Source organism: Pipistrellus hanaki (genome assembly GCF_964339955.1).
Source record: "Pipistrellus hanaki genome assembly, chromosome: 2".
In the NCBI taxonomy this organism is placed as follows: Eukaryota; Metazoa; Chordata; class Mammalia; order Chiroptera; family Vespertilionidae; genus Pipistrellus; species Pipistrellus hanaki.
The window spans coordinates 198,871,994-198,895,100 of NC_140504.1; the positions used below are offsets into that span (position 1 = coordinate 198,871,994).

General features: G+C 71.9%; 1 protein-coding gene across 1 annotated transcript; it reads right to left on the reverse strand.

Annotated features, from left to right (window-relative positions):
• Window positions 1-66: 66 nt before the first annotated feature.
• On the reverse strand, window positions 67-20,142 carry ARHGEF16 (Rho guanine nucleotide exchange factor 16). The gene is made up of 16 exons (XM_084875787.1): window positions 20,134-20,142; window positions 13,487-14,086; window positions 11,554-11,599; window positions 10,364-10,533; window positions 8,884-8,940; window positions 8,186-8,346; window positions 5,801-5,953; window positions 5,582-5,711; window positions 4,654-4,728; window positions 4,323-4,415; window positions 4,004-4,155; window positions 3,247-3,435; window positions 2,548-2,621; window positions 2,053-2,154; window positions 307-1,083; window positions 67-257 (listed from the first exon to the last, which is right to left on the reverse strand). Exons 2-15 carry the CDS (start codon window positions 14,066-14,068, stop codon window positions 944-946), a joined length of 2,124 nt encoding a protein of 707 aa, XP_084731913.1. The 5' UTR covers window positions 14,069-14,086; window positions 20,134-20,142; the 3' UTR covers window positions 67-257; window positions 307-943.
• Between the last annotated feature and the right edge of the window lie 2,965 nt (window positions 20,143-23,107).

Genomic DNA, 23,107 nt, shown 5'->3' on the forward strand with positions numbered 1-23,107 from the left:
TCACATGAGTCCATACACTCTACACTCAGAACATTTCTCCGAAGACGAATAAAAAAAAACTCTAGCAAGATTGTTGATCGTTTGAATGTCAAGCGAGGAGAAATGTACAGAAAGAACATTAACGGCCGACCCCCCAGGGCGTGATACTGAAGACGGAACATCGGCAGCCGTGTGCCGGGATCTTCGGGAACGGGGCATGGCTGTGTTTGGGGGAAACACGAGAGGCCGTGGCACTGCGGCCCCCCCAGGCCGTGGCACTGCGGCCCCCCCAGGCTGTGGCACTGAGGCTCCCCCAGGCTGTGGCACTGAGGCTCCAAAGCCACGCTCCTCCGCTGACTGCCAGGCCGGCACGGAGGGCAGGGGCTGGCTGCCGCCCTCCCCGGGGCTGGGAGACAGAGGTTTTCGGGCGAGTGACCCAGCACAGGGACAGCACGCAGGCCGCCCCGCCTCCGGCACGTGGGGGCTCCTGTGGCCGGCGCGGCCCAGCTGTGCGTGGAAACAGGTGTCACACCAGCTCTTTAATGTCCCGGAGAGCAGTCACAGTGCATGCCGGCCCACACAGTCCCCGCCCCACCCTCCTCTGGGGGCAGTAGCCCAGGTGCGAGGTCTGTGCACACAGGCACGAGGGGGCAGGAGGTGGGCAGCCACGCCAGCTTGTTCTCAGGGTCCCTCCACGTCGTGGTGGCACAGTTCTGAGTGCTCGGGGCGGGAAGCCTGGTGGGAGCTGGGGCGGGGGCCGTGCAGAGGCCACGGCCGCTGGGCTCCTCCCGGGAACGGGCCAGGGTCAGGGCTGCCTTGGCCCCAGGAGCCGGTCTGAAGCCACGGCTGCAGGCTCGGTCCTCGGGGAGGTCCAGGGCGTAGGCTCCTGGGACGGGTCAATGTGCCCGGGCCCGGCCCAGCGCTGGCGGGCGGAGTGCGGCGGAGCCCGGCGGGCGGGCGGGCGCTACACGTCCGTCTCCACGCGCAGCCGCTCCATCCGGCGCACGTTGCCCTCCACGGCCACGTGGCTGGTGATGCTCTGGATGAAGTCCTCCGGGAACCAGCCCGTCTCGCCGTCCCGCAGCCGCTCGCCGAAGAGCCAGCCTGGCCAACGCGGGCAGTGAGGGCGGGGCCTGGCACCCGGAGGGCCTGGAGCCCCCCCGCCGCCTCCCCGGAGACCCCGCCGCCTCTCCCGGGCCCCCCCCTCCTCCCCCGGGGCCCCCCCCCCGCCTCCCCCGAGGGCCCCCCCCCGCCTCCCCCGGGGCCCCCCGCCGCCTCCCCGGGGCCCCCCCTCCGCCTCCCCCGAGGGCCCCCGCCGCCTCCCCCGAGGCCCCCCCCGCCTCCCCCGGGGCCCCCCGCCGCCTCCCCCGGGGCCCCCCCCGCCTCCCCCGAGGGCCCCCGCCGCCTCCCGAGGGCCCCCCCCCCGCCTCCCCCGGAGCCCCCCGCCGCCTCCCCCGGAGCGCCCCGCCCCCTCCCCCGGAGCCCCCCCCCCCGCCGCCTCCCCCGGAGCCCCCGCCGCCTCCCCTGAGGGGCCTTCACAAGATCTCGGGTTCCCACCAGCTCTGCCAGCCCCTGTGGGGGTCCCAGCAGCAGCGGAGCCCCCACTGAGGACACAGCTCTGTCCTGCACCTCGGGGGCGTCTTGGTCCCAGCCTGCCGTGAGCAGTGACCTCTGCTGGGGGCCAGGGCTGCTGCCATGCCAGTGTGGCCAGACCCTTGTCCGCCCGCCCAGGGTCCAGCTTGCCTGCCCCCCTCTTCCCTCCCTGCCACACTCCCCCTCCTCACCGTCCTCCTGCACCCCCCCCTGCCCTCCCTGCCACGCTCCCCGGCTCTGACACCCTCCCCCTCCTCACCGTCCTCCTGCTGCAGTCTGCCCTCCCTGCCACACTCCCTTTTGTACGCCCTCCCCCGTCCTCACCGTCCTCCTGCCCCCCTCCCCTCCCTGCCACACTCCCCCGTCCTCACCCTGTCCTCTGCAGTCTGCCCTCCCTGCCACACTCCCCCGTCCTCACCCTGTCCTCTGCAGTCTGCCCTCCCTGCCACACTCCCCTCTGTGCGCCCTCCCCCTCCTCACCGTCCTCCTGCTGCAGGACCAGCACCACGTCCGCCTGCTGCAGGGAGAGCTCGTCCCCCTGCTTGGCGAAGTAGGCCTTGGTGACCTCCACCTGCGGCAGGTCTGCGGACAGAGGCCGGCGTGAGGGACTGTCCTCGGGGAGGGTGGGCCCTGACAGCCCAGGGCCCAGGTCTCCTCTGGCCAGAGCCGGCCCTCCCCACAGCGGGACAGGCTGCTTTCAGGGTCCAGGGGCCCGCCCGCAGGGGGCGCTCCCAGCTTCAGGGGGCGGGGTGGGGCGGGGCGGGAGGAAGGGGTGTGTCCCCACCAGCTCCGGGGCTCCGGGCACCACAGGGGGGGAGGCCCCGAAGGCCCCCCCAGGGTCAGGCTGCGGGGTGGACGGAGGCACTGACGGAGAGTACCTCCCCCCTGCCCGCCCGCCCCCAGGCCTGGAGGGGGAGCTGCGGGCCAGCTGGGGGGGGGGGGGGGGGAGAGGGGTGTGTGTGTGCGGGCGCTCACCTCCCTTGTTGGCCAGGCCCAGCCACTGCTGCTCCCGGTGGGTCAGCGCTGTGATCCAGCGGGCGCGGTCACTCCTGGGGGCCGAGCGTGAGGGTGCCGAGTGTGAGGGTGCCGAGACTGTTGCCGCCAGCCCCACCCCCACCCCCACCCCAGTGTGGCACAGACAGGATGGGGGCACGCGGCCTCCAATATGGTCTGCGTGCTGCCCCACACCTGCCCGGGTCCGAGCCAGGGGCAGCAGCCGCCCTCCCCCTCCTCACCGCCCCCCCCCCCCCCCCCCGCCTCCTCGCCAGGCCCTGCGCCCCTCCCTGCCTCTTGTGAGCTGCTGTCTGACCGGAGCCTCAGCTTCCCGCCGGGAGGGGGAGCGCACCGGGGGGGGGGGGGGGGGGGAGGACCGTCCGCTGGGCTCCCTCAGCGCACCGAGTCCCCGCCCCCTCCAGCCCGCTGGCCTCCGCTGCTCCAGGCCACGGCCTCCTGCCCTGGGGCCTGCACCGCGGCGGCGCCTCTGCTGGAGCCTGGGCCCCAGGCTTCCTCCCCTCCGGCCCCTGCCCCTCTCCTGCCCGTCCTCCCACCCCTCACCCCTCACCCCTCAGCTGCTCGTCCCTGCACCTGGGGTGCCCCCGCAGAGCAGCGTCAGGGCTGGGGCGGGCAATGCCGTCCTCCGGTCACACGGCCCTCCCCCAGGCAGCCCCGGCTTACGCGGAGTCGGAGGACAGCAGGATGCGCTCCTGGCGGCCCTCGCTGTTGTGCAGCAGCGTCACCTGGAAGGGGTGCGGCACCGAGGAGCTGCGGTTGCCGCCGCCGGCCGGGGGGAGCTCCGTGGCCTCCAGCTTGTGGACCTGGAGGTGGTCCACGTGGGCGTAGTCCTGGACCACGAAGCTGTCCTCGCTGTGGAGGGGGGAGGGGCAGGGTCTGTGGCCGCCGGCCGCCGCCCACCAGGCCCCTCAGCGCGGGGGGGGTGGGGGGCGCCGGGAGGGTGCGCTCTCGCTGCCTCCCCCCCACACCTGGAGAACGGCAGCCACAGGGTGCTGGTGGCTGGGCGGGCAGGCCAGGTCTGCACACAGCCAGAGCCGGAGCCACATAGCCGGAGCCACGGCGCCCGGGTCCCCTGTGGGGGGTGGGGTGGCGCTGAGCACCCCTGGAGCTGCAATGGTCCTTGTGGAGACCCGGCCGCTGCCATGGGCCGGCCGGCTGGGCAGGGTCCTGTGTGTGCCCCCACTCAGGCCGGCTCCCCCTGCGTCCTCGTGGTCTCCAGCCCACTCCTGGCCCTGAGGCTGCAGCCCGCCCACCTCCCATGGTGCACAGCCCAAGTCCCACAGCCCACGGCCCACGGCCCACAGCCCACGGCCCATGGTCCACGGCCCCCAGTCCATAGCCCCCCACCCACGCCGCATGCACGGCCCACGCCCCACGGCCCACGCCCGTGGCGCAGACCGGCCCGCGGGGAGGGGCCCACCTCTTCCTCTTGGTGACCACCAGCACATCGTTGAACAGGAACAGGTGGCACGTGGGCCGGCTGGCGAGCTTCCGGAACAGCCCGGTCTCCTCCACCACGAGCAGCTCCCCGCGCTTCAGCAGCCAGCGGGAGGCGGAGATCAGCGGGAGGGACTGGGGACACACAGACAGACGTCACGCCCTGGGCCCAGGCGGCCAGGCCGGCAGCTGCTGGTGGGGGCCGACCCCAGGGCTGCCAGGAGAGGCCTCCCGGCCGCCGGTGAAGGGCCATCTACCATGGAGGCCCCCCGGGCACAGCGGGCGTGCCCTGGGCCGCCTACCTTGACTTTGCCGAAGTCCAGCTGCGTCTGCAGCGTGCACATCTGCTCCATGCGCTCCATCTTGTGGGCCCCCTCGTTGCACTGCTTCACCAGCTGCGGGGCGGGTGGGGCGGGCAGGGCGGTGGGCAGGCTGCACCCCAGGGCCCGGCGCTGCCCCCTGGCTGTCCTGTCCCTGCCCTGCCCGGAGCTTGACGGCTGTGTGCGAGCTCCACGCCCTCTGGGCCTCCGTCTCCCCACGGGCGCCACGGGGAGCCTGGGGCGGACAGTATCCAGACACAGTGTCCCGCCGGGCCCCCGGGGCCTCTGCTCTCGGGGTGGGGGTCCCCCTCACCTTGTTCATGGCTTTGAAGGCGCGGCTGGCCGCCTTGTACCTCTCGGGGTGGCCCTGGGTCTTGAGGCAGAGTGTCTGCGGGGAGACGGCAGGTGAGGGGGCACCAGGCACCTCCTGTCCCTGGCTCAGCGGTCTGCGTGCGGGAGGCCCCCTCCCAGCACCAGACCTGGGTGGGGGCCAGGAGGTTGGGGCTCCTGCCGGGCTCCCCTGGGGGACACAGTGCCCACCCGGCTCAGCCAGGCCAGGCCGGTGGGGGCCCTGGAGTGAGTGCCCCCAGGACCCGTTCCTTTCCGTCCTGTAACCTTCGTCTAGCCAGGGGCCCAGAGCCTCTGTTCCTACTCTCCCAGAATGCCCCGGGGGATGTCCCCTCTGGCCTGGACAGTGGACCGCCTAGCACAGGGCCACATGCTGCCTCAGGAGCATAGCCGGGCTCCTGCCACGTGTGTGTTCACATGTGCATACATGCCTTTCACCCTCACATGCCCCTCTTTCTCTTGAGCCAACATCTCAGAGACACAAGCCACTCCAGGAGCCCCTCTGAGCCCCTCCCCGCACCCGGGACAACGGGCTGGGGGGTGCTCGGAGGAGGCGCCAAGGCCCAGGACCGACGCCGGCAGGGGTCTGGGAGACGCGGGTAAGACGCATCCACGTGGTCACGTCCAGCACAGGGCCGGGTCCCGGCAGAGACCGTTCTACGGTGACGGAGACGATGCCGGGACCACGTCGCCATGGAGACTAAAGCCCTTACCATTCCCCTCGTCCCTGTCACTCACAGGTGCCGGGTGGAGGAGGAGCAGGTGGAGGAGGAGGTCCAGCGTGAGCCCCAGAGCCCGGTGCCCCCTCCCCTCTGGGGCCCGGGGTCCCCTCCCCCCCGCGCCCCCTCCCCCCGGGCCCCGGCGCCCCCTCCCCCGGGCCCGGCCGTGCTCACGTCGGTCAGCAGGGGCAGCCGGGTGACCCTCTGCATGGGGAGGATGAGGAAGGAGATCATGGGCAGCCCGCCGCACGCCGGCCGCCGCTCGATCTCCCGGAGGGCGTCCCGGAAGGCGGCGTTGCTGCTCCTGGGGAGCGGGCGGGGCGGGGGGGGGGCGGTCAGAACCGGACGCCGGCCGGAGCGGGCCGCCCCCGCAGCCCGCAGCCCCGCGCTCACGTGAGCCTCTGCAGGGCGCGCTGCTGGTAGACCTCGTTGGAGCAGTAGGCCACGTAGGGGTGGAAGTGCCGCTCGGCGTGCTCCTCCAGGATGTCGCTGATGTCCTCCACGCACACCTGCGCCTTGTGCCGCCGCTCCAGGGCCTCGAAGAACCTGCTCCGGGGCGAGGACCGGGCTGACTGCCCACGCATGTGTGAGCGCACACGCACACGCACACGCACACACACACACACACACGCACACACCTCCACACACAAAGGCACATGTGCGAAACACATACAGACAACACACATATACTACACACACACGAAACACACAAACACATGCATGTGCACACACGCCCAGCTCAGCTCCAGGGCAGCATGGAATGACTGGGCACAGACCCTGGGCCAAAGCCAAGGCCACGCCCTCCGGCTCGGCGGGAGGTGCGGCCCCGGGACGCTGGCGGCAGGACCGAACTCCCCCCGGATCCACTCCCGGGACGTAGTTAGAGGCCCAGGACCTGCCTCCAGCCCGGCACCGCCCAGCTCAGAGCAGTGCCCCCGGCAGGCTCCCCGAGGTGACAGCCACACCCGATCCTCCTGGGGGTCCCCAAGCTCGGTGCACCCTGGCAGGGGTGAGGATGCCTGAGCCAACGTGGTCGGGGGGGGGGACTGGCCAGGCTCTGCCCTCACAGGCAGCCGCTGCCCTGGGCTGGGCCGGCAGGTCACTGCTCCACAGGCTCTGCTGCAGCAGGTGCTGGACCCCAGGCCCCACACCTCCCCAGCCCACACCTCCCCGGCCCCACACCTCCCCGGCCCCACACCTCCCCGGCCCCACACCTCCCCGGCCCCACACCTCCCCAGCCCACACCTCCCCAGGCCTGGCCATGGCAGCCGAAGTCCCTCTCTGGGCCGGGCCACGGCCACACCCGTGCAGCGTCTTTCTCTCTCAGTCCCTGAGCTGGGCCAGCCCGGAGAAGCCCTGCATGGAGATAAGTTGCTGGCTGACCGCAGAGGGCAGAGGGCAGAGGGCAGAGGGCAGAGTCCCAGAGCTCAGATCTGCACTGCGACCTCCGGTGGCCTGCACCCCTCATCACCGAGTAACCAGCTGGGCCGCAGCCCTACAGCTCCCCCCGGGGGAGCGGGAGCTGGTACCCAGACAGGGAGGTGGGTCCAGTCAGCCCCCCAGGACTGCGGCCGGCTCCACCGGGAGGAAACGGGCCCCCACCCACCAAGGGCCCCTGGGAAGACGGGGCCAGCTCTGGCTGCCCTGGCGAGGCCAGTGAGGGGGGCAGGGCAGGGAATGGGCCTCGGCCCGGTCCCTCAGGCCCCTCACAGGCCCGGCCTGCCCCCGCCACAGGGACCAGGGTCCCTTTTCGCAGGACGTTCTGAGGCTGACGGGCAGCCGGCAAATGGCAGTGTGTCCAGAAAGATGGGGACCACCCCCAGCCCCAGGATGACACACAGGCACAGGCAGGCAGCAGCCCCTGGGGGCATTCTGGAAGGTTCTGAGAAGGGGCTGGGAGGTCTGAGATGGCCTGAGCCATTGACCAGAGCAGCCGATCCCCGGGGAGGCCGCGTGAATGGCCACAGAGCATCCCTGGACTGTGCCCGCCACGGGAGTACACACACAACTGCTGCCCACATATGTGCACACACATGCTCGCACGCGTGCGCACACACACACACACACACACACAAGGTGTGTTCACATACACACATGCAAACAGCTGCTATCCCACACACGCACACATATGCATGTACTCACACATGCACATATACCTGCTACAACACATGGGTACCCACTTGTACACGTGTGCATGCACCCACACAACCCCACACATGCAAACAGTTGCTACCTCACATACATGTATGCACTCACATACATGCACACATACCTGCTGCTGTGCGTGTGTACCCACACGTGCACATGTGCACGTGCACACACAGCCCCACGCTGGCCCGCAGCGGCACGCCCAGCCCCTCCCCCACCTCCTGCCCTGCAACCAGAGCCGGGGCGGCACCAGACACCCGGAGGAACATGACCCGGTGCGAGGAGAGGCCACCCCCCTCCCGCCCTGTGGGCGCCTCACGCCCGGCCAGGCAGCCTCTGGGCCCGGGGCCCTGGTGGGCACGTGCCTGTCACTGGACAGAGCCATGTCCCAGGGAGGTGTCCCCTCTGACCCTCAGGGGATGGGGCAGGGTCCCAGGACACCCACCGTCTGCGCTCAGCGCTCCCGGGCCACTCTCCGGCCTCAGGGCCCAGGGGGTTCTCACTCTCCCAGTCCGAGGGGGTGTGCTCCGGACACGCGGTGGGTTGTGGGGGCGGATGGTGGGTTGTGAGGGGCGGGCAGCGGGCTGTGATGGGGTGGGCGGTGGGTGTCGGAGCGGGGGTGCAGCTCACCGCTGGCTGGCGGCCTGCACGTCCAGGATGTTGGAGAAGAGGTGGTGGTGCTCTGTCTGCGTCATGGTGGCCCGCAGCTCCCGGCACTGCAGGAACTCGGCCACCAGGATGCCCAGGCTGTGCTGGTAGGAGAACTCGGACGTCAGGATCTCGAAGATGGCCTGGGGGCGGGGCGGAGAGTGGACTGGAGGAGCCGTGCCAGGGCAGCCTGGACACACACACGCACACCCCCCCACACACACACTCATGCATGTACACACACACACACACACTCATGTACACACACATGTACACTCATGTACACACACATGTACACTCATGCGCACACACACACACTCATGCACACACACACACACACACACACACAAGCGGCTGCCCAGGGCGGTCTGAGCCGAGCGCTCAGGGCGGGGCAGGGGGGAGGTGACCAGCCCTGGTGGGATGAACACGCAGCCAGGGGGCCGGGACCCCGACTCCTAGGTCTGCCCCTGGCTCGGCCCAGTAGGAGCTGAGACACAGGCCAGGGGAAGCAGTCGCTGCCCCAGCACTGCCCCACCTGCCAAGGGCATCAGCCATCGCCCTGGTGTCTGGCCCAGGAGGTGGTGGGGGCGGGGGGCCGGCAGGCGGGCAATGTCACCATGGCCGCTGCCCCCTTCCCGCACGGTGAGGCTGGACACAGGGCTGCCCACCGAGCCGCTCACCTCCTGCCTCTTGCGCTCCTCAGCCGGCAGCGTGTCCAGGACGCCCGACTCCACCACCTGCGGGCACAGGCCTGGGTCAGGGGCCACGTGTCCCCAGTCCTCCCTGCCGGCCGGGGCCGCCGCGGACGCCAGAGGGGCTGGAGCGGGTGGAGCCGGGCTGGCCGGGAGCCCTCTCCCAGGCTCAGCACCGTGGGCCCGCCCAGCTGGCCGTCCCTGCCTGGTCCCGTCACCTGTGTCTCTCCTCTCCAGGGACACAGCCCTGGGTGGGCCCTGTACCCTCAGGGAGCTGGGGCGCGAGGGAGGAGGAGGGGAGTCCGGAGAGAAAGGCCGAAGGCACACAGCAGGAGGGGTGCAGAGGGCGGGGCCGCCTGGGAAAGGTGGGGGTCTGGGCCCAGTGTCAGTGCCCGGACAGGAGGGGGTGACACTGCTCCAGCGGGCGCCCCACTCGGCTCCCTGCCTGTCGGGGCTGGGCCTTCAGGCTGCCCTGGCGGAGTGTGGCTCTCAGCCACGCGTGCCTGTGGGACAGGCTGGCTGTGCCTCTGCCTGAGGGCACCCCTCTGTAGGACCCAGCGCCACCCCATTGCTGCCCTCCCACTGGGCTGGGCACAGGCCGTGTCCTAGGTCTATGGGGGGCGGGTATAGGAGGATGGGGGGCAAGCCCCATGCCTCTTCCTCTAGCCCAGGCCGGCCGAGACCAGCGCAGGGGGTGGGGTCAGAAACCCCGTCGTGCATGGAGGCTGCAGCGTCCTGAAGGCCACGGGCCCCAGGGCCACGTGCCTGGCCCCTGGCGCACAGCTGGCACCGGCAGGTGGGCACGCATTTCCCACTTCCCATCCGCCTACCCTCACCCCAGCCTGCGCCTCCCGGCCGGGGTCCCACAGCCCCAGCTCTCACCCCCTCCGGGTGCCCGCCAGGAGCCCGCGAACCGCGGACAGGAGACACCGCGTGCCGCCCCACTGCCCGCTGCGCCCCCCGAGGCCGCCCAGCTCCCACCGGGACCCCGGGCCGGTCAGGAGTCTGCCTGTGGCCGCCTGGCCTCGGGGTGACAGCCGCGCCCGGGCACGTGCTCTGAGCCGGCCCCCTCCTGTGGTCTCATCGAGTCCCCATCCCTGCAGGCGGCGTGAGGCTGGCTCGGCCGTGGCATGGGCTCTGTGGGAGCCGCGGCCTGGCCTCGCCCCATCCCCTCCTGCCTCCTCAGGGGCCCCCTGGCACTTTCCCGGAGCAGGGCCCTGCGGGAGGGGTCCCGGTCCCCACGGCTCCCCGGAGGCCGGGCTGACAGGAAGCAGGGCATGGGCTCAGCTGGGAAGCCTGTCACACCCTGACGGCACCTGCCCCGCCCCTGCTGAGACCGGGGTGCAGGGCAGGGCGGGCTGCTCAGGACACGGGCGAGCTCTCCTGTGGCTGGGGGCGGGGGGGGGGGGAGGGCTGCCCGCAGCGGCCTACCCCGGGGAGCTGGCTCCAGGTGACCTGGGCGTCCTACCTCGGGGAGCTGGCTCCAGGTGACCTGGGGGGCCCGGAAGTTCTTGACCACGATGGGGGCGCCCACCGTCCGCGCCCGCTCGGGGCTGCCCGGCTCGTCCAGCAGGTCGTCGTCGGACTCCTGGCTGGTGGTCAGGCCCCGCTCCCGGATCTCCTGGTAGAACCGGGGGTCTGGGGGGAGGGGGCGTGTCACACAGGGGCCCGGGGGCCGGGAGCGGGCCTGGTCCCCCCGGAACCCACAGGCCGAGGCCCGGGGAGCCCCCGAGAACATCGGCGCCCCTGGAGCAGGCCCCCCGGGCCGCAGGCTGCTCGGGCGGGCAGGCAGGGTGGCGCCCAGTGGGTGCAGAATGTGGCACCTTCAGACCAGGAGCTGACAAGTCAGAGCCCACGGGGTGGGGCTGCAGAGGCCTGGGGGGGGGGGGGGGGCTGGCCCAGAGCCCTCAGACCAGGGCTGTGTCCCGCTCCCACACTGCAGGCCTCGGAATGGCCCGGTCCCCCGCTCAGGGCCCCGAGGGCCCCCCCACACCCCTCCCCTCTATACCTCCCCGGGGCCTGGGCAGGAGCCAGGTCCTCACGCCCCCACTCTGGCCTGTTCCGTCCACAGAGGCCGGGGCTGGCAGGGAGGGTGGACCCCCCCTGGCTGGGCCCGTGTCCTCAGAAGCCCAGCCTGGCACCCAGGCCCGAGCCCTTCCTGGTCTCGCTGGACCCCCCGTGCCCAGCAGGTGCTCCGTCCTGGCTGGGCAGGCACTTCCCCTGTTGGCACCCACCGCCCAGCAGGCTGATCGCACTGCTCTGCGCCCCCCCTCACCTCAAGGCGCAGCTGCCGCCCATGCCCTCCAAGCTCCACCCCACGGGCCCTCCGTGCTCCGAGGCGACCCCAACAGAGCCCAGCAGGTGTGCCCTCCCCGTGGCACCTTGGTCCCCCGTGTGTCTACCACAGCCCCCCAACACACACACACACACACACACACACACACACACACACACACGAGGTGGGCCATTGTCGCCTGGGGTGTGTGTGGGGGCTGTCTGTCTCCTGCCCCCGGGATGGCGCAGAAGGGAAACTTCTAGGCCTTTCTAGACCCATCGGCGCTACATGGCCAGGCGGCCACTAGGACCTCTGGTCCCTGAGGAACCCTGCAGACCCTGCCCCGTGGGTCCGGCCCAGCCCCCGCAGCCCCGGCCACTCACCGTCCTTAAAGGAGCCTTTGTGTGCGCGCTTCCGCCCCAGCGTCCTCTGTGCAAACCAGACAGAAACACCGGTCAGCGGGGAGGAGGGCAGGTGTGGCCCAGAGCGGCCCCTCCCCCCGGGGCTCAGACCGCTCAGCTCCGTGCGCCCCGGGCCGGCAGGAGGAGGCTCTGCAGAGCACACAGGAGTCGCCCCATAGATGCTGCTCTGAGGGAGGCAGGCCGCCGAGAGGAGGTCAGGGCAGGTGACTAAAATCTGGGCAGATTCAGGAGGGCTGCCTGGAGGTGGAGGCAGGATTGGATCAGTTAAGAGGGGTGCTCAGGAAAGTGGGGTGTTGCCACTCGGGGAAGCCCGAGGCAGGAACAGTGTGGGTAGGAGAAGGCCGAGAGGGACCCTGGGAGGGCGTGGAGGCCGCACGCAGGACCCCTCGGGCGGGTGGCCTGGGGCGGCAGGAAGAGGGTGAGCGTCCGGCCCCACACCCCGCAGGCCGGGCAGCGGAGGCAGGGCTGCGAGGGGAGCGGGCACCACCCCCGGCCCACCGGCTGCTGCTCGGAGCTGCCTTCCTGGCGGGATGGCCGTCCCCGACCTCACAGGTGCGGGCGCCAGGCGCGGGGGCTGGTTCTCCTGACGAGTCGGGGCCTGAGCCTCCCGAGCTGGTCTGGGATGTGTGGCGCTGCCAGTGCACCTGGGCCTGCGTGCCCTCCCCCGCCCGCCCTGCAGCGTCCCCCAGTGCCCTCTCCCCTCCCGCCTCCAGGTCTGGCACAGGCTGCTGCCTCGGCCCCTCCTCCACCGGCCCCGCCCTTCGCCCGTGCCTCGCTCTAACCTCCCCTTCCGAGCCCCAGGCCCTGTGCTCCGGGGAGTCCCTGCCCTGGGCTCCCCGGGTCCCTGAGCATGTCCGCCGCCCGGGAGCGCTCCTGGGCCTGACCGAGGGGGCCCTCCGCCCCCTGCCCAGAGCCTGTGGCTCAACAGAAGGAGCCCTGGCCCCGCAGGCCTGGCCCTGACGGTGGAGGCTGAGGCCGAGGCAGTGCCGGGGCCTGTCTCCTCAGGGAGGCCCGGCGGTGGGCAGTGTCCGCCCCCCAGGCCGGCATCTTTAAACCCAGGACAGTGGCTGTGGCCTCCTCTCCTGGCCTGTCTGCACCCCGGGGCCTGTCTGCACCCCGGGGCCTGTCTCCCCACAGTCTGGGCAGGAGCCCTAAGCTGGGAGGCCGTCGGAGGGCAGCCCTGGGCACTGAGGTCCCGGGTGAGGTGCCGTTTGGCTGCCCCGGGCCTGCCCCGGGCTCCCCAGCCGACAGAGGCCACGTGGCTGCAGGCAGGAGGGGGCTGTGTGTGCCCAGGGCAGCCAGAGCTCCCACCCTCCGAGTCCTCAATGGGAGCCCCCGGCACTGCGCCCAGGCCAGCGGCTGCAACGCCACCCCTGAGCCTGGCCCGAGAGCCGGCCGGCTTCCCTGGGGCTGGTCCTGCCCCAGGCTGCCCCGCTGTGTCCGAGAGCCACTCCCACTATGGGTAAGGTGACAAGACGTCCCGATTTTTAACAATTTGTCCCGCGTCCTGCGGCGTTTTAAAAAAGTCCCCATTTTCTTTAAAAAAAATCGGGACTTTAAAAATGCCGCAGGACGCATTGTTAAAAATCGGGGCTGTCCCGCCAAAAACAGGACATCTGGTCACCTTAGCTATGGGGCCCTGGGCAACAGCTTGGGCCTGTCTGAGCCTCAGCTGCCTCATCTGTAAAATGGGGGCAGTCAGCCAGTCACAGCCGGCTCTGGGCTCAGGGAATGGCGGTCAGGAGCCTGCATGAGGCAGGTGCTCAGGAATGGCAGCTGGACTGGTGATGTGATGGCCGCCCCTGCCCCCGGCCCCCCGCCCCTGCCCCTGGCCCCCCAGCTCCCGGGGCCCGAGGCACAAACCCCCCCCCCCCTTGTCCAGGCGTGGGCCCACCTTGTGTCTGGGTGAGGGCCGGGCGGGCGGCGGGGCCTCCTCGGCCAGCGCGTGGAGCTTGGGGCTGAGTTGCACAGGGGCCGCCTCGCCGCCCAGCGCCCCCAGGCCCTTCATGGCCGCGCGGTAGGACTGGCTGCGCAGGTTCCGGGACAGCGCCCCCCCGGGGCCCGCGTCCACGTCCATGTCGTCCAGGGAGAAGCTGGGGGCGGCCAGCAGCCGGGGCTCCCGCCGCGCGGCCTCCTTGCTGAGCACGGCGGCGCCGAAGCTCTGGTGGCGCGCGGGGGCCCGGGCCTTGCTGGCCACGGCCAGGCTGCGCGGGATGAGCTGCGCGGTGCCCAGCTTGAGGGCCGCCGGGCTCTGCGTGCTCAGCACCACGGGGCGCGGCTCCCGGGCCTCCGGGGACGCGGGCGGGGCCCCAGGGGAGTCCGGCTGGAAGACGGCGTTGCTCCGGCCCTGCAGGGGGCTCCGGACCAGCGGGAGCCGGGGCTCGGGGTTCCCCTGGGCGTCCAGCCGCAGCTCCGAGTGGAAGCGGCCTTCCAGCAGCTGCTCCTCCAGCGAGCCGTCCGAGCGCCGCTGGGCCATGGCGGCGGCCGCGGGGTCCTGCGGGGACAGGCACGGGTCAGCGGGGACAGACACGGGTCAGCGGGGACAGGCACGGGTCAGCGGGGTCAGGCACGGGTCAGCGGGGTTAGACATGGGTCAGCGGGGTCAGGTACGGGTCAGCGGGGACAGGCACGGGTCAGCGGGGATAGGCACGGGTCAGCGGGGTTAGACATGGGTCAGCGGGGTCAGGTACGGGTCAGCGGGGACAGGCACGGGTCAGCGGGGACAGACACGGGTCAGCGGGGACAGGCACGGGTCAGCGGGGTCAGGCACGGGTCAGCGGGGTTAGACATGGGTCAGCGGGGTCAGGTACGGGTCAGCGGGGACAGGCACGGGTCAGCGGGGATAGGCACGGGTCAGCGGGGTTAGACATGGGTCAGCGGGGTCAGGTACGGGTCAGCGGGGACAGGCACGGGTCAGCGGGGTCAGGTACGGGTCAGCGGGGACAGGCACGGGTCAGCGGGGATAGGCACGGGTCAGCGGGGTTAGACATGGGTCAGCGGGGTCAGGTACGGGTCAGCGGGGACAGGCACGGGTCAGCGGGGACAGGCACGGGTCAGCGGGGACAGGCACGGGTCAGCGGGGTCAGGCACGGGTCAGCGGGGTTAGACATGGGTCAGCGGGGTCAGGTACGGGTCAGCGGGGACAGGCACGGGTCAGTGGGGACAGGCACGGGTCAGCGGGGTCAGGTACGGGTCAGCGGGGACAGGCACGGGTCAGCGGGGACAGGCACGGGTCAGCGGGGTCAGGCACGGGTCAGCGGGGTTAGACATGGGTCAGCGGGGTCAGGTACGGGTCAGCGGGGACAGGCACGGGTCAGCGGGGACAGGCACGGGTCAGCGGGGACAGGCACGGGTCAGCGGGGACAGGCACGGGTCAGCGGGGTCAGGCACGGGTCAGCGGGGTTAGACATGGGTCAGCGGGGTCAGGTACGGGTCAGCGGGGTCAGGTACGGGTCAGCGGGGACAGGCACGGGTCAGCGGGGACAGGCATGGGTCAGCGGGGTCAGGCACGGGTCAGCGGGGTCAGGCACGGGTCAGCGGGGTCAGGCACGGGTCAGCGGGGACAGACACGGGTCAGCGGGGTCAGGCACGGGTCAGCGGGGACAGACATGGGTCAGCGGGGTCAGGCACGGGTCAGCGGGGTCAGGCACGGGTCAGCGGGGTCAGGCACGGGTCAGTGGAGTCAGGCACGGGTCAGCGGGGTCAGGCACGGTCAGCTGCGGGCATGGACACAGCCGCCGGGACTGCCGGGCACCGCATACGGCAGTGAGGGGCCGGGGCCGGGCAGGGAGGGTCCCTGCACCTCGGCCTGCGGGGCCCAGACGGGAGCAGCCGGCAGCCGAGGCCGCCCTGCGAGGCCGTCATGCTTCCTTGGACAAACCTGAGCCGGGCGGCAGTGCGGGCAGCACGGGCAGCGGGGTCCTGGGCCCGGGCCTGGGATGGGACCTGCCGGGCGGCCTATGGGCACCACTCCCACCGGGCAGGTGCGAGCCCGCACCCACCTCACCCCCCTGCCCAACGTGGGGTCTGCGAGTTCCCGGGAACTCCAGTTTGGCCCAGGGACCCTCCCTGCGGGGCGGGGGGATGGGGGGGCGGGCAGAGCCGGGCACCGGGCACCGGGCACCGGGCTGGCCTAGCCCGCAGCACAGCTGACGCTCTGTGGCACCGGACCGGCTCTCCGCTAACACCCCGGAGGGGGCGGGCCGTGCCTCCCGGGCCCAGAGCCGGCCACCCCCGCGCGGCGGCCGCCCCCGCATTCCTGGGGACAGCCTGAGTCAGCCGGAAGAGGAAGGCGGCCACCGCCTCCCCCGCGCCCGCTGGTGACGTGGCCGCCTCCCCGCCCGGCCAGAACGGCTCCGGGAGCCTGCCCCCGAGCTGATGGGCGCGAGGCAGCCGGCGCCCGAGGGCGAGGCCTCCGGCTCTGAGGCGGCAGCGCCCGTGCCCGGTGCCCACACGCCTGTCCCGTCGCCTCCCCTCCCTCCTCCTGCCGTCCGCCCTACACTCTCCCTCCTGAGCCGGCCGGGCCCACGGCCTCTCCCAGCCGAGGGCAAAGTCTGCTCCGGGGCAGTGCCCGGATGGAACCAGTCGGCCGAGCCACCGCAGGGTGTGGCCTCGGTGCCCAGCCAGGCGGCACCCCCCGGGCCCGGGGAGAGGCAGGAGCTCCAGGCTGTGCCCCTCCTGCTGCTTAGCTTGTCCCAGAGCGACCTGGGCACCCGCGCCATTCAAACAGCACCCAGAGGTGTGCCACCCGACAGGCCGCCCCCGCAGTGCCCCGCAGGCCGCCACGCTGGGCTGCTGCAAACCCCCGTTCCTCATGAGGTGCAGCCGCCCGCAGCGATCCCCGAGGGTCTGTGTGCGGCGGAGTGGACGGGCCTGGCCTCTCCGACAAGCACCCCCTCTTGTCCCGCAGCGGCTCCCCCTCCCCAAGGAGCCTGCGCGCCCTGATCACACAGGTCCACCCGTCGCCCGGCTCCTCCCAGGCCCCTCCTGCTCTGGGCTGGCCTGGGCCGTCTGATCCTCCTCCCCTGTGGCCCCCTCCCCGTGCCCGCTGTCCCGTTCTAGGAGACACGCATTGCGGCGCCGAAGGGAGGCCCTGTGCGGGGTGCGCACGCACACAGGTGAGCACACAGGGGAGCACACACTCCTGACCTCTCTGACCTCTCCCTGACCCCAAGGTGTCCCTACCCAGCAGCCTCTCCTGCGTGGGACCTAGAGACCCTCCCCTCAGTGTCCTCCCTGGTGCTGCCTGGCGTCTGGGAGCACCGGCCCTTCAGCTGCCCTCGGGGCAAATGCCAGCCGTGCCATCCGGGCAGCAGCTGCTGAGAGCCAGCCGGCTGCAGAGGCCGCTGGGCCACCGGGGGGTCTGCTCCCGCGAGGCGGCAGAGGCTCAGAGGCCGGGCAGTGAGGCCGGGCAGCTTCCCCAGAGTGCATGCCCTCAGGGAGCAGGACAGCCTCCCGGGCACGGCCCCGCCGGGCACAGCCCCCGCCGGGCACAGGCCCAAACCCCGGTGAGCCCGGCTCCATGGGCACAGGCCGCCGTCCTGCTCTCCCGGGATCTGTGCCGGGAGCTCGCCTGTGCGGGAGCCCCCAGGTGCGCCAGGGGCTCCGTGTGGGCGACCTCCTGCCGTTCGGCTCAGGGCCGGCTGGGAGGGTCCCCTTGGCTGAGCCCCTCGCCATCCTGCCCTGCCCCCTACCCTCACCCCCCACCCCCTCCTGGCAGCCCGGCCCCTCTGGCTCCCTGGACAGATGGGCCCGGGACCCCAGCAGGCCCAGCCCCCCCTCTTTCCCCCAGAGGCACACTTCCTGGCTGGGCCCGAGGCTCTGCAGCCACCAGCACCCAAGTCACACCGCGGTTGGGACCTGCCACCTCTGGATGCGGGCACCACGTGGCCTCCATCCTGGGACAGCCGTCCCCTCTGCCGACCCCCAGGTCCTGGTGAGGCCCGGCCTCCCCCGCCCCGTCCGCCGCCCCAGACCTGTGCTCACGCACACGCAGCCACAACGACGGCCTTGTGCGCGGTAACTGCCCGCCACACCGGAGATGCGGGGCCCGGGGCGGCCACGGCTCTGTAAGCCACGCAGCTGGCGCAGACACTTCCACGTGCAGGGCGGCCACGGCCACAGCCAGGCCTGGCTCCTGGCCGCACGGAGGGGGAGGCAGGGCAGGTGCTGCTGAGGGGCTACAGGCACTGGGTGCCCCCCTCAGGGCGATCTGGAACCAGTGTCCTCAGCGCCGAGGCCGGGACAGAGCGGGGACTCACCCTCACGGAGGGGCCGGGGAGGCCCACCCGCCACGCCCAGCCGGGACCCGCCTCCGGCCGCCTCCTCCCGTGACACCTGCAGGCCCAGCATCGTCCCTGACCGCCCGCTGCCCTGCTCACCGCAGCGCCGCCCCCAGGCCCCCCTGCCCCTGCCCCTGCCCCAGGCTCCCACCCTGGAGCCAGGCACCCCCGTCCCGGCTCCCGCCTCCGCCCGCTGGCACACACCGCGTCTCCCCACGGGCCCGGGCTCAGTGGGAGCCGGACAGGAGACCAGGGTGTCCTCCAAACGCCTCCTCCCGTCCTCGGCCCCTCCCCTCCCCTCCCCTCCCCTCCCCTCCGGGAGCCGGTCTTGTCCTGCTGGGACGGGCGAGGGGACCAGGCGCAGAGGGAACATGGCCTGGGGGTCAGGCGGCCGGGCAGCAGACCTGGCGGGGAGCAGGCTGTCCAGACGTCCTGGCCCCACGGAGGCCCGGCAGGCACGTGGGGCGCTCGCCGGGGGTGAGGGCGCCCTGACAGGCGGCGGGGCAAGCACACGGGCGCCACGGGCAGCGGACATCCGTGTGGAAACCAAGTTCCGGGACCCAGACGCTTGGTGAGCAGCTGAGCCCGTCGGTCCCACACGTGGACGGCTGTCCTGGGCAGCGACCGTGGACCCACCCCGGGCTGCCTCCCTCCCTGCCTCCGTTTCCCCTCAGGGTCACAGGTCATGACCCCGGGAGCCAGGCCACTGGGGTGGGGGCTCCCTTTCGTCCTCGTGACTTAAGACCCTCCCCTTCCAGGGAGCCCCCGACACCCCACCCCCACCCTCCCTCCACCAGGCCTCAGGGGGGGGGGGGCCTGCCTTCGGCCCCGGCCCTGCCCCGGCAGTGCCCGCCGGGGCCCGTCCCCTCTGGGCCGTGGGCACGGGGGGAGGGCAGCGAGCGGACCAGGCGGCCAGAGCCTGTGAGCGGCCGCACCTGCAGCTCCGCTCCGCCGGCCGGAGCCGAGGCCCGGGCTGCACCACGGCCTTGGTTCCCAGGAGCTGGCCCGAACCTGGGTCCCCGCCGAGCGCCAGGCCGCCAAGCACCGGTGCCCCGTGTGCCGGGTCTGCAGCCAGGACCGCAGGTGCCACCCGGGGCCTTGAAAGGCCGCCTGCCGCTTGCCCCGGGACGGAGGGAAAAGCACTGCCACTCACTCAGCCCCGCCCCCGTGCCCGCCCCGCGCCCGCCCCGCGCCCGGTGCCGGGCTGACAGCCACCCCAGCCTCAGAGACGCTGCCCACCCCACTCAGGTGTCCGAGCTGCCCCCCGCCCCCCGCCCATCTCAGCCCCAGCTCCCGGGCGGGGTGGGTCTGCATTCCTGGGCCCAAGCGGGTGTGGGCAGCAGCTTCTGTCCCTGAGGGTCCTCCGGTCCCTCCTCACCGCTCACAGGCCCGGGCTTCCTCCCTACAGCCGCCCCCCGAGGTCCGGGGGCTCCGAGAGCTCCCCACCTGGGCCAGGAGTCCCCAGCCGGCCAGAGCGGGCTCAGCGCTGGGCCCCGCCTCCTCCTGCACCGGCGGGACGCCCGCGGAGGGCGGGCCCAGAGCTCCGAGGGCCCGACGGGGGTAGCTGGGAGGGTGGGGGAAATGGAGGGGACGAACGGCGCCCCAGGGCTCCTGCCTCCCCCCGCCTCCCCTCCCTCCCCCCCCACTTTGCTCCCCTGTCCTCCCGGCTCCCCTGTCCACCCCGCCCCCCAGCTCCCTCGTCCCCCGGCTCCCCTGTCCTACCCCCCCCTCACCTGTCCCCGGGCTCACCTGCCCGCGGGACGGAGGCACAGCGACCAGGGGCGGTGGGGCCGGTGCAGCCCGCAGGCTCCGGGCCGGCTCTTCCCGCTCCGCCCAAGGCCTCCCGCGCGGCCCCGCCCCGCCCTCCCACTTCCTGTGCGGCGGGAGGCGGAGGCGGAGGCGGCGGGCAGGTGCGCGCAGGTGGGCCCGGAGCCCGGAGCCCGCAGGAGGGACGGGGCGGCACCTGGGCGAGCGCTGGTGTCACCACGGACCCGGCCGCCCGTTACCGGGACCTGCAGCCCCGAGGCCTCCGGGTCAGGGCGCCTCCGGGTCAGGCCGGAGTCCACCGGGGCCCTGCCCTCCGCCCCGGCACCTAAACAGCCCTCCTCTCCCCGGCCTGGCGCCCGGCTCCCGGCTCCCCGCTCCCCGCTTCCCGCTTCCCGGTCCCTGGCTCCCCGGCCCCCTGCCCCCGGCTCCCAGCTCCCGCCTCCCGGCCCCCTCCTCCAGGAAGCCCAGAAGCCACCCGCCCGGAGGACCTGACCTTGGCCGGACCCGCTGCGGCTGAAAGCGCACCCCCTGCTGGACTCCTGGAGGAGGGCGGGTGTGGGCAGGCGCCCAGAGCACCGAGCCCAGGGCTGTGGTGGTGGTGGTGGGGGAGCTCCCTCACCCCCTTTTACACTGAGGATCCGTCACCTGGATCCCCAGCCCGGCCTCCCCAGGACTTGTCCAGGGGGTGCCCTGCACAGAGGCTCTGACGGCCCACAGCTGGGGGTCCAGGCAAAGGGGTGGCGTGATCACACTGGGTGGGAGGAACCCCGGGCAGGGCGGAGCGCTGTCCGGCCTCTGCTCGAACCCTTCCAGGACAGGGGATTCCTGTGCTCCCTGTCCCCCGGCTCCCCTGAGTCGGTCTCGATAGGAAGTGGGGTTCAGTGAGTTCTCCTGTCACCTCACAATGTGTCAAAGTCCCCTCAAAATGTGGGCATGGGAACAGCCCAGGACCACCCAGACAAGAGGAGGGGAACACTCACCTCCTCCTGTGTGAACACCATACCTCTGTTAATACAGCCTCCTCCTGCTGCTGCTCTGCGTGTCCATCTCAGCACAGAGCTCTGGTGCATACAGCTGGCGCTCAGCAAGTGCCCGGTGACTCACTGGCCTGACCTGAGATCCTGGACCGAGCCCCCGAGGTGCTGGGTGTCCCAGTCCGCGCCCCCCCTCCGGCCTGTCTCCAGGAGAGGCCCATGTGGTTCCACCTGAACCCCACACAGGCCGTGCGACGGGGTGGGCTTCCGGACGGCACAGCCCGTGCTGGGCCCCAGCCTGTGCGGTGGGCGGGCCAGGCCACGCCAGGCCGCGGGCACCCTCGCTGGGTGCAGCCCCACCCTCTCCCGGCACTGCCTCCCCGGTGGCCAGCCTGGCGAGCTGGCCGCTCTGTGCCAGCTGCCGGGGAGCCAGCCGTGCGGCTCAGGCTGGCCGGCCTCAGTCCCACCTGCGTGAGTGTGCATGTGTGCGGCTGAGGGCTGACACCTGCGTGTGTGTGTGTGTGTGTGTGTGTGTGTGTGTGTGTGTGCGCGCGCGCCCCTGTGTGCGGGGCCTGGCCGCTTTGGGGCAGCTCCTGGGAAAAGCGGGCAGCTGCTGCCCTCCAGAGGCCATTGCGGGTACTGCACCCACGAGGCCCTGTGGGAGGGAAGCAGTGGGGTGTCCTGGAGCTTCTGCGGGGAAACTGAGGCGCTGGAAGTTCCCACTGGCCCTCAGTACTTGCCTGGAAAGCCCTCTTTCGGAAGAGGGCTTGTCCACTGCAGGGTCACCCCCACCCCACCCCTGCCTGCCCTGGCACCCAGCATGTCTGCTCTGCCACCCGCCTGGGCGGCTTGGGGGCACCCCCCGCCCTCGGACCAGCTGGCTCAGGCTCTGGGCCTCTGTCTGCAGCAGGAGGGGTTTGATGATGACACACGAGGTCGCCCAGACGGAGGTGGCGGGAACGGGTCAAGAGCCAGTGACTGGCGGCGGGGAGAGGGAGCCGGCTGGCCGCCTGGCGCTGCTCCGCTGGCAGGGCAGGTCCTGCAACTCCGCAGCCCTGGGCCCGGACACTGTGCGCCGAGAGGAGGCCCGAGGCCCAGGGAACAGCGGGGGGCTCTCCAGCCTGGAGGCCCGAGAGGCAGAGTGGCTGGCGCGGCCCCGGTTCCCCGCTCCCTGACGGCCCGGGAGGGGCACCGCCGTCGCGCCCCTGCTCGGCGCCTGCACACGAGGCTCAGCTTGTAAGGTGGGAGTGGGTCAGCCACGCGCCTGGCCTGCCGGACCCGGACTAAACGGGGGCCTTCCCCTGGCGGTCCCGGCGGGGTGTGTGTGTGTGTGTGTGTGTGTGTGTGGAACCCCAGGCCCACGGCTCCCGGGATGGCGTCCGCAGGAGTCTCTTCCTGTGGCTCGAGGGTGCCTGAGCACCCGGGGTGCCTGTTTCCAGTCTCCAGCGTTTGCTCAGCCTGGAGAGGGGGTGCCTGTCCGTCACAGGTGCCCAGGTGTCTAGGGCTGAGGACATGAGGCTGCCCAGGTGCCGTCTCCCTTGCCAAGGCGGGTGAGCCCTGCCCACTGCCCTCCCTCCCTCCCCGGGCACAGGGAGCGTGCAGGGCGGAGGGCGGGCGGGCACACAGCCCTCTCCTTGTCCGGCCCCGGCCCCGGCCCCGGGCTGACCTCCCCTCTCGGCAGTGTCCCACGGTGCCCGGGCCGGCCTGCGGGCAGCTGGGAAAGGTCTCGCTGACCTCAGATGGCATGGCCGCTGTGCGTGGGCCGAGGACAGAGGTGCCTCTGTGCCGGGTGGGCGAGGCCTGGCAGGGTGGGGTCGGCAGATGCCCGCAGGGCTGGGGGTGGGGCTGCTGCCGCTCTGGCCAGCAGGGGGCCTCGCTGAGCAGGAGGCTCAGCCAGGAGCACAGCGGCTCTCCTGCCCTCAAACAGCAAACCCTAGTCACGCCCCAAGAGGACCTACTGTGCGCCTGGCTCAGACGCCTGCTCTGGGTCCTTACAGAAGCTCCCTCGGTGTCATGGCCTCCTCCGGCCGGCGGGGGCAGTGTTCGCCCGGGCTGCCCGGTGAGGCCCCCACGGGTTGAGGACCCAGGTCTGTCTGGCTGGGAAGCCCAGGTCCGATGTAACCATTAGGGGCGACTTCAGGGCCCCAAAGACGTAGGAACGGGAACCTTGGGTGCACGTATCTGCTCCCGATGGAAGCTTTAGGTGCTGCAGGCGCGAAAGTTTTGGCCCTGACGACGCAGCTCCCGCCATAACCAGCTGGAAAACGGAGCAAACACAGCAGGAAGCGCGGCAGGCGTGGCTCCGCAGCTGGGGTTGTCCCTGCACCGCAGGGTGGCTGGTCCCCCTCAGCCAGGTGCACGCTGGGCCAGATCCATCCCCAGCTGGGGGCGCGCAGGAGCAGCCTATCGATGGATCAGCGTTTCGCTCTCACATTGATGTTCCCCTCCCTTTCTCTCTCTCTCTCTCTCTCTCTCTCTCTCTCTCTCTCTCTC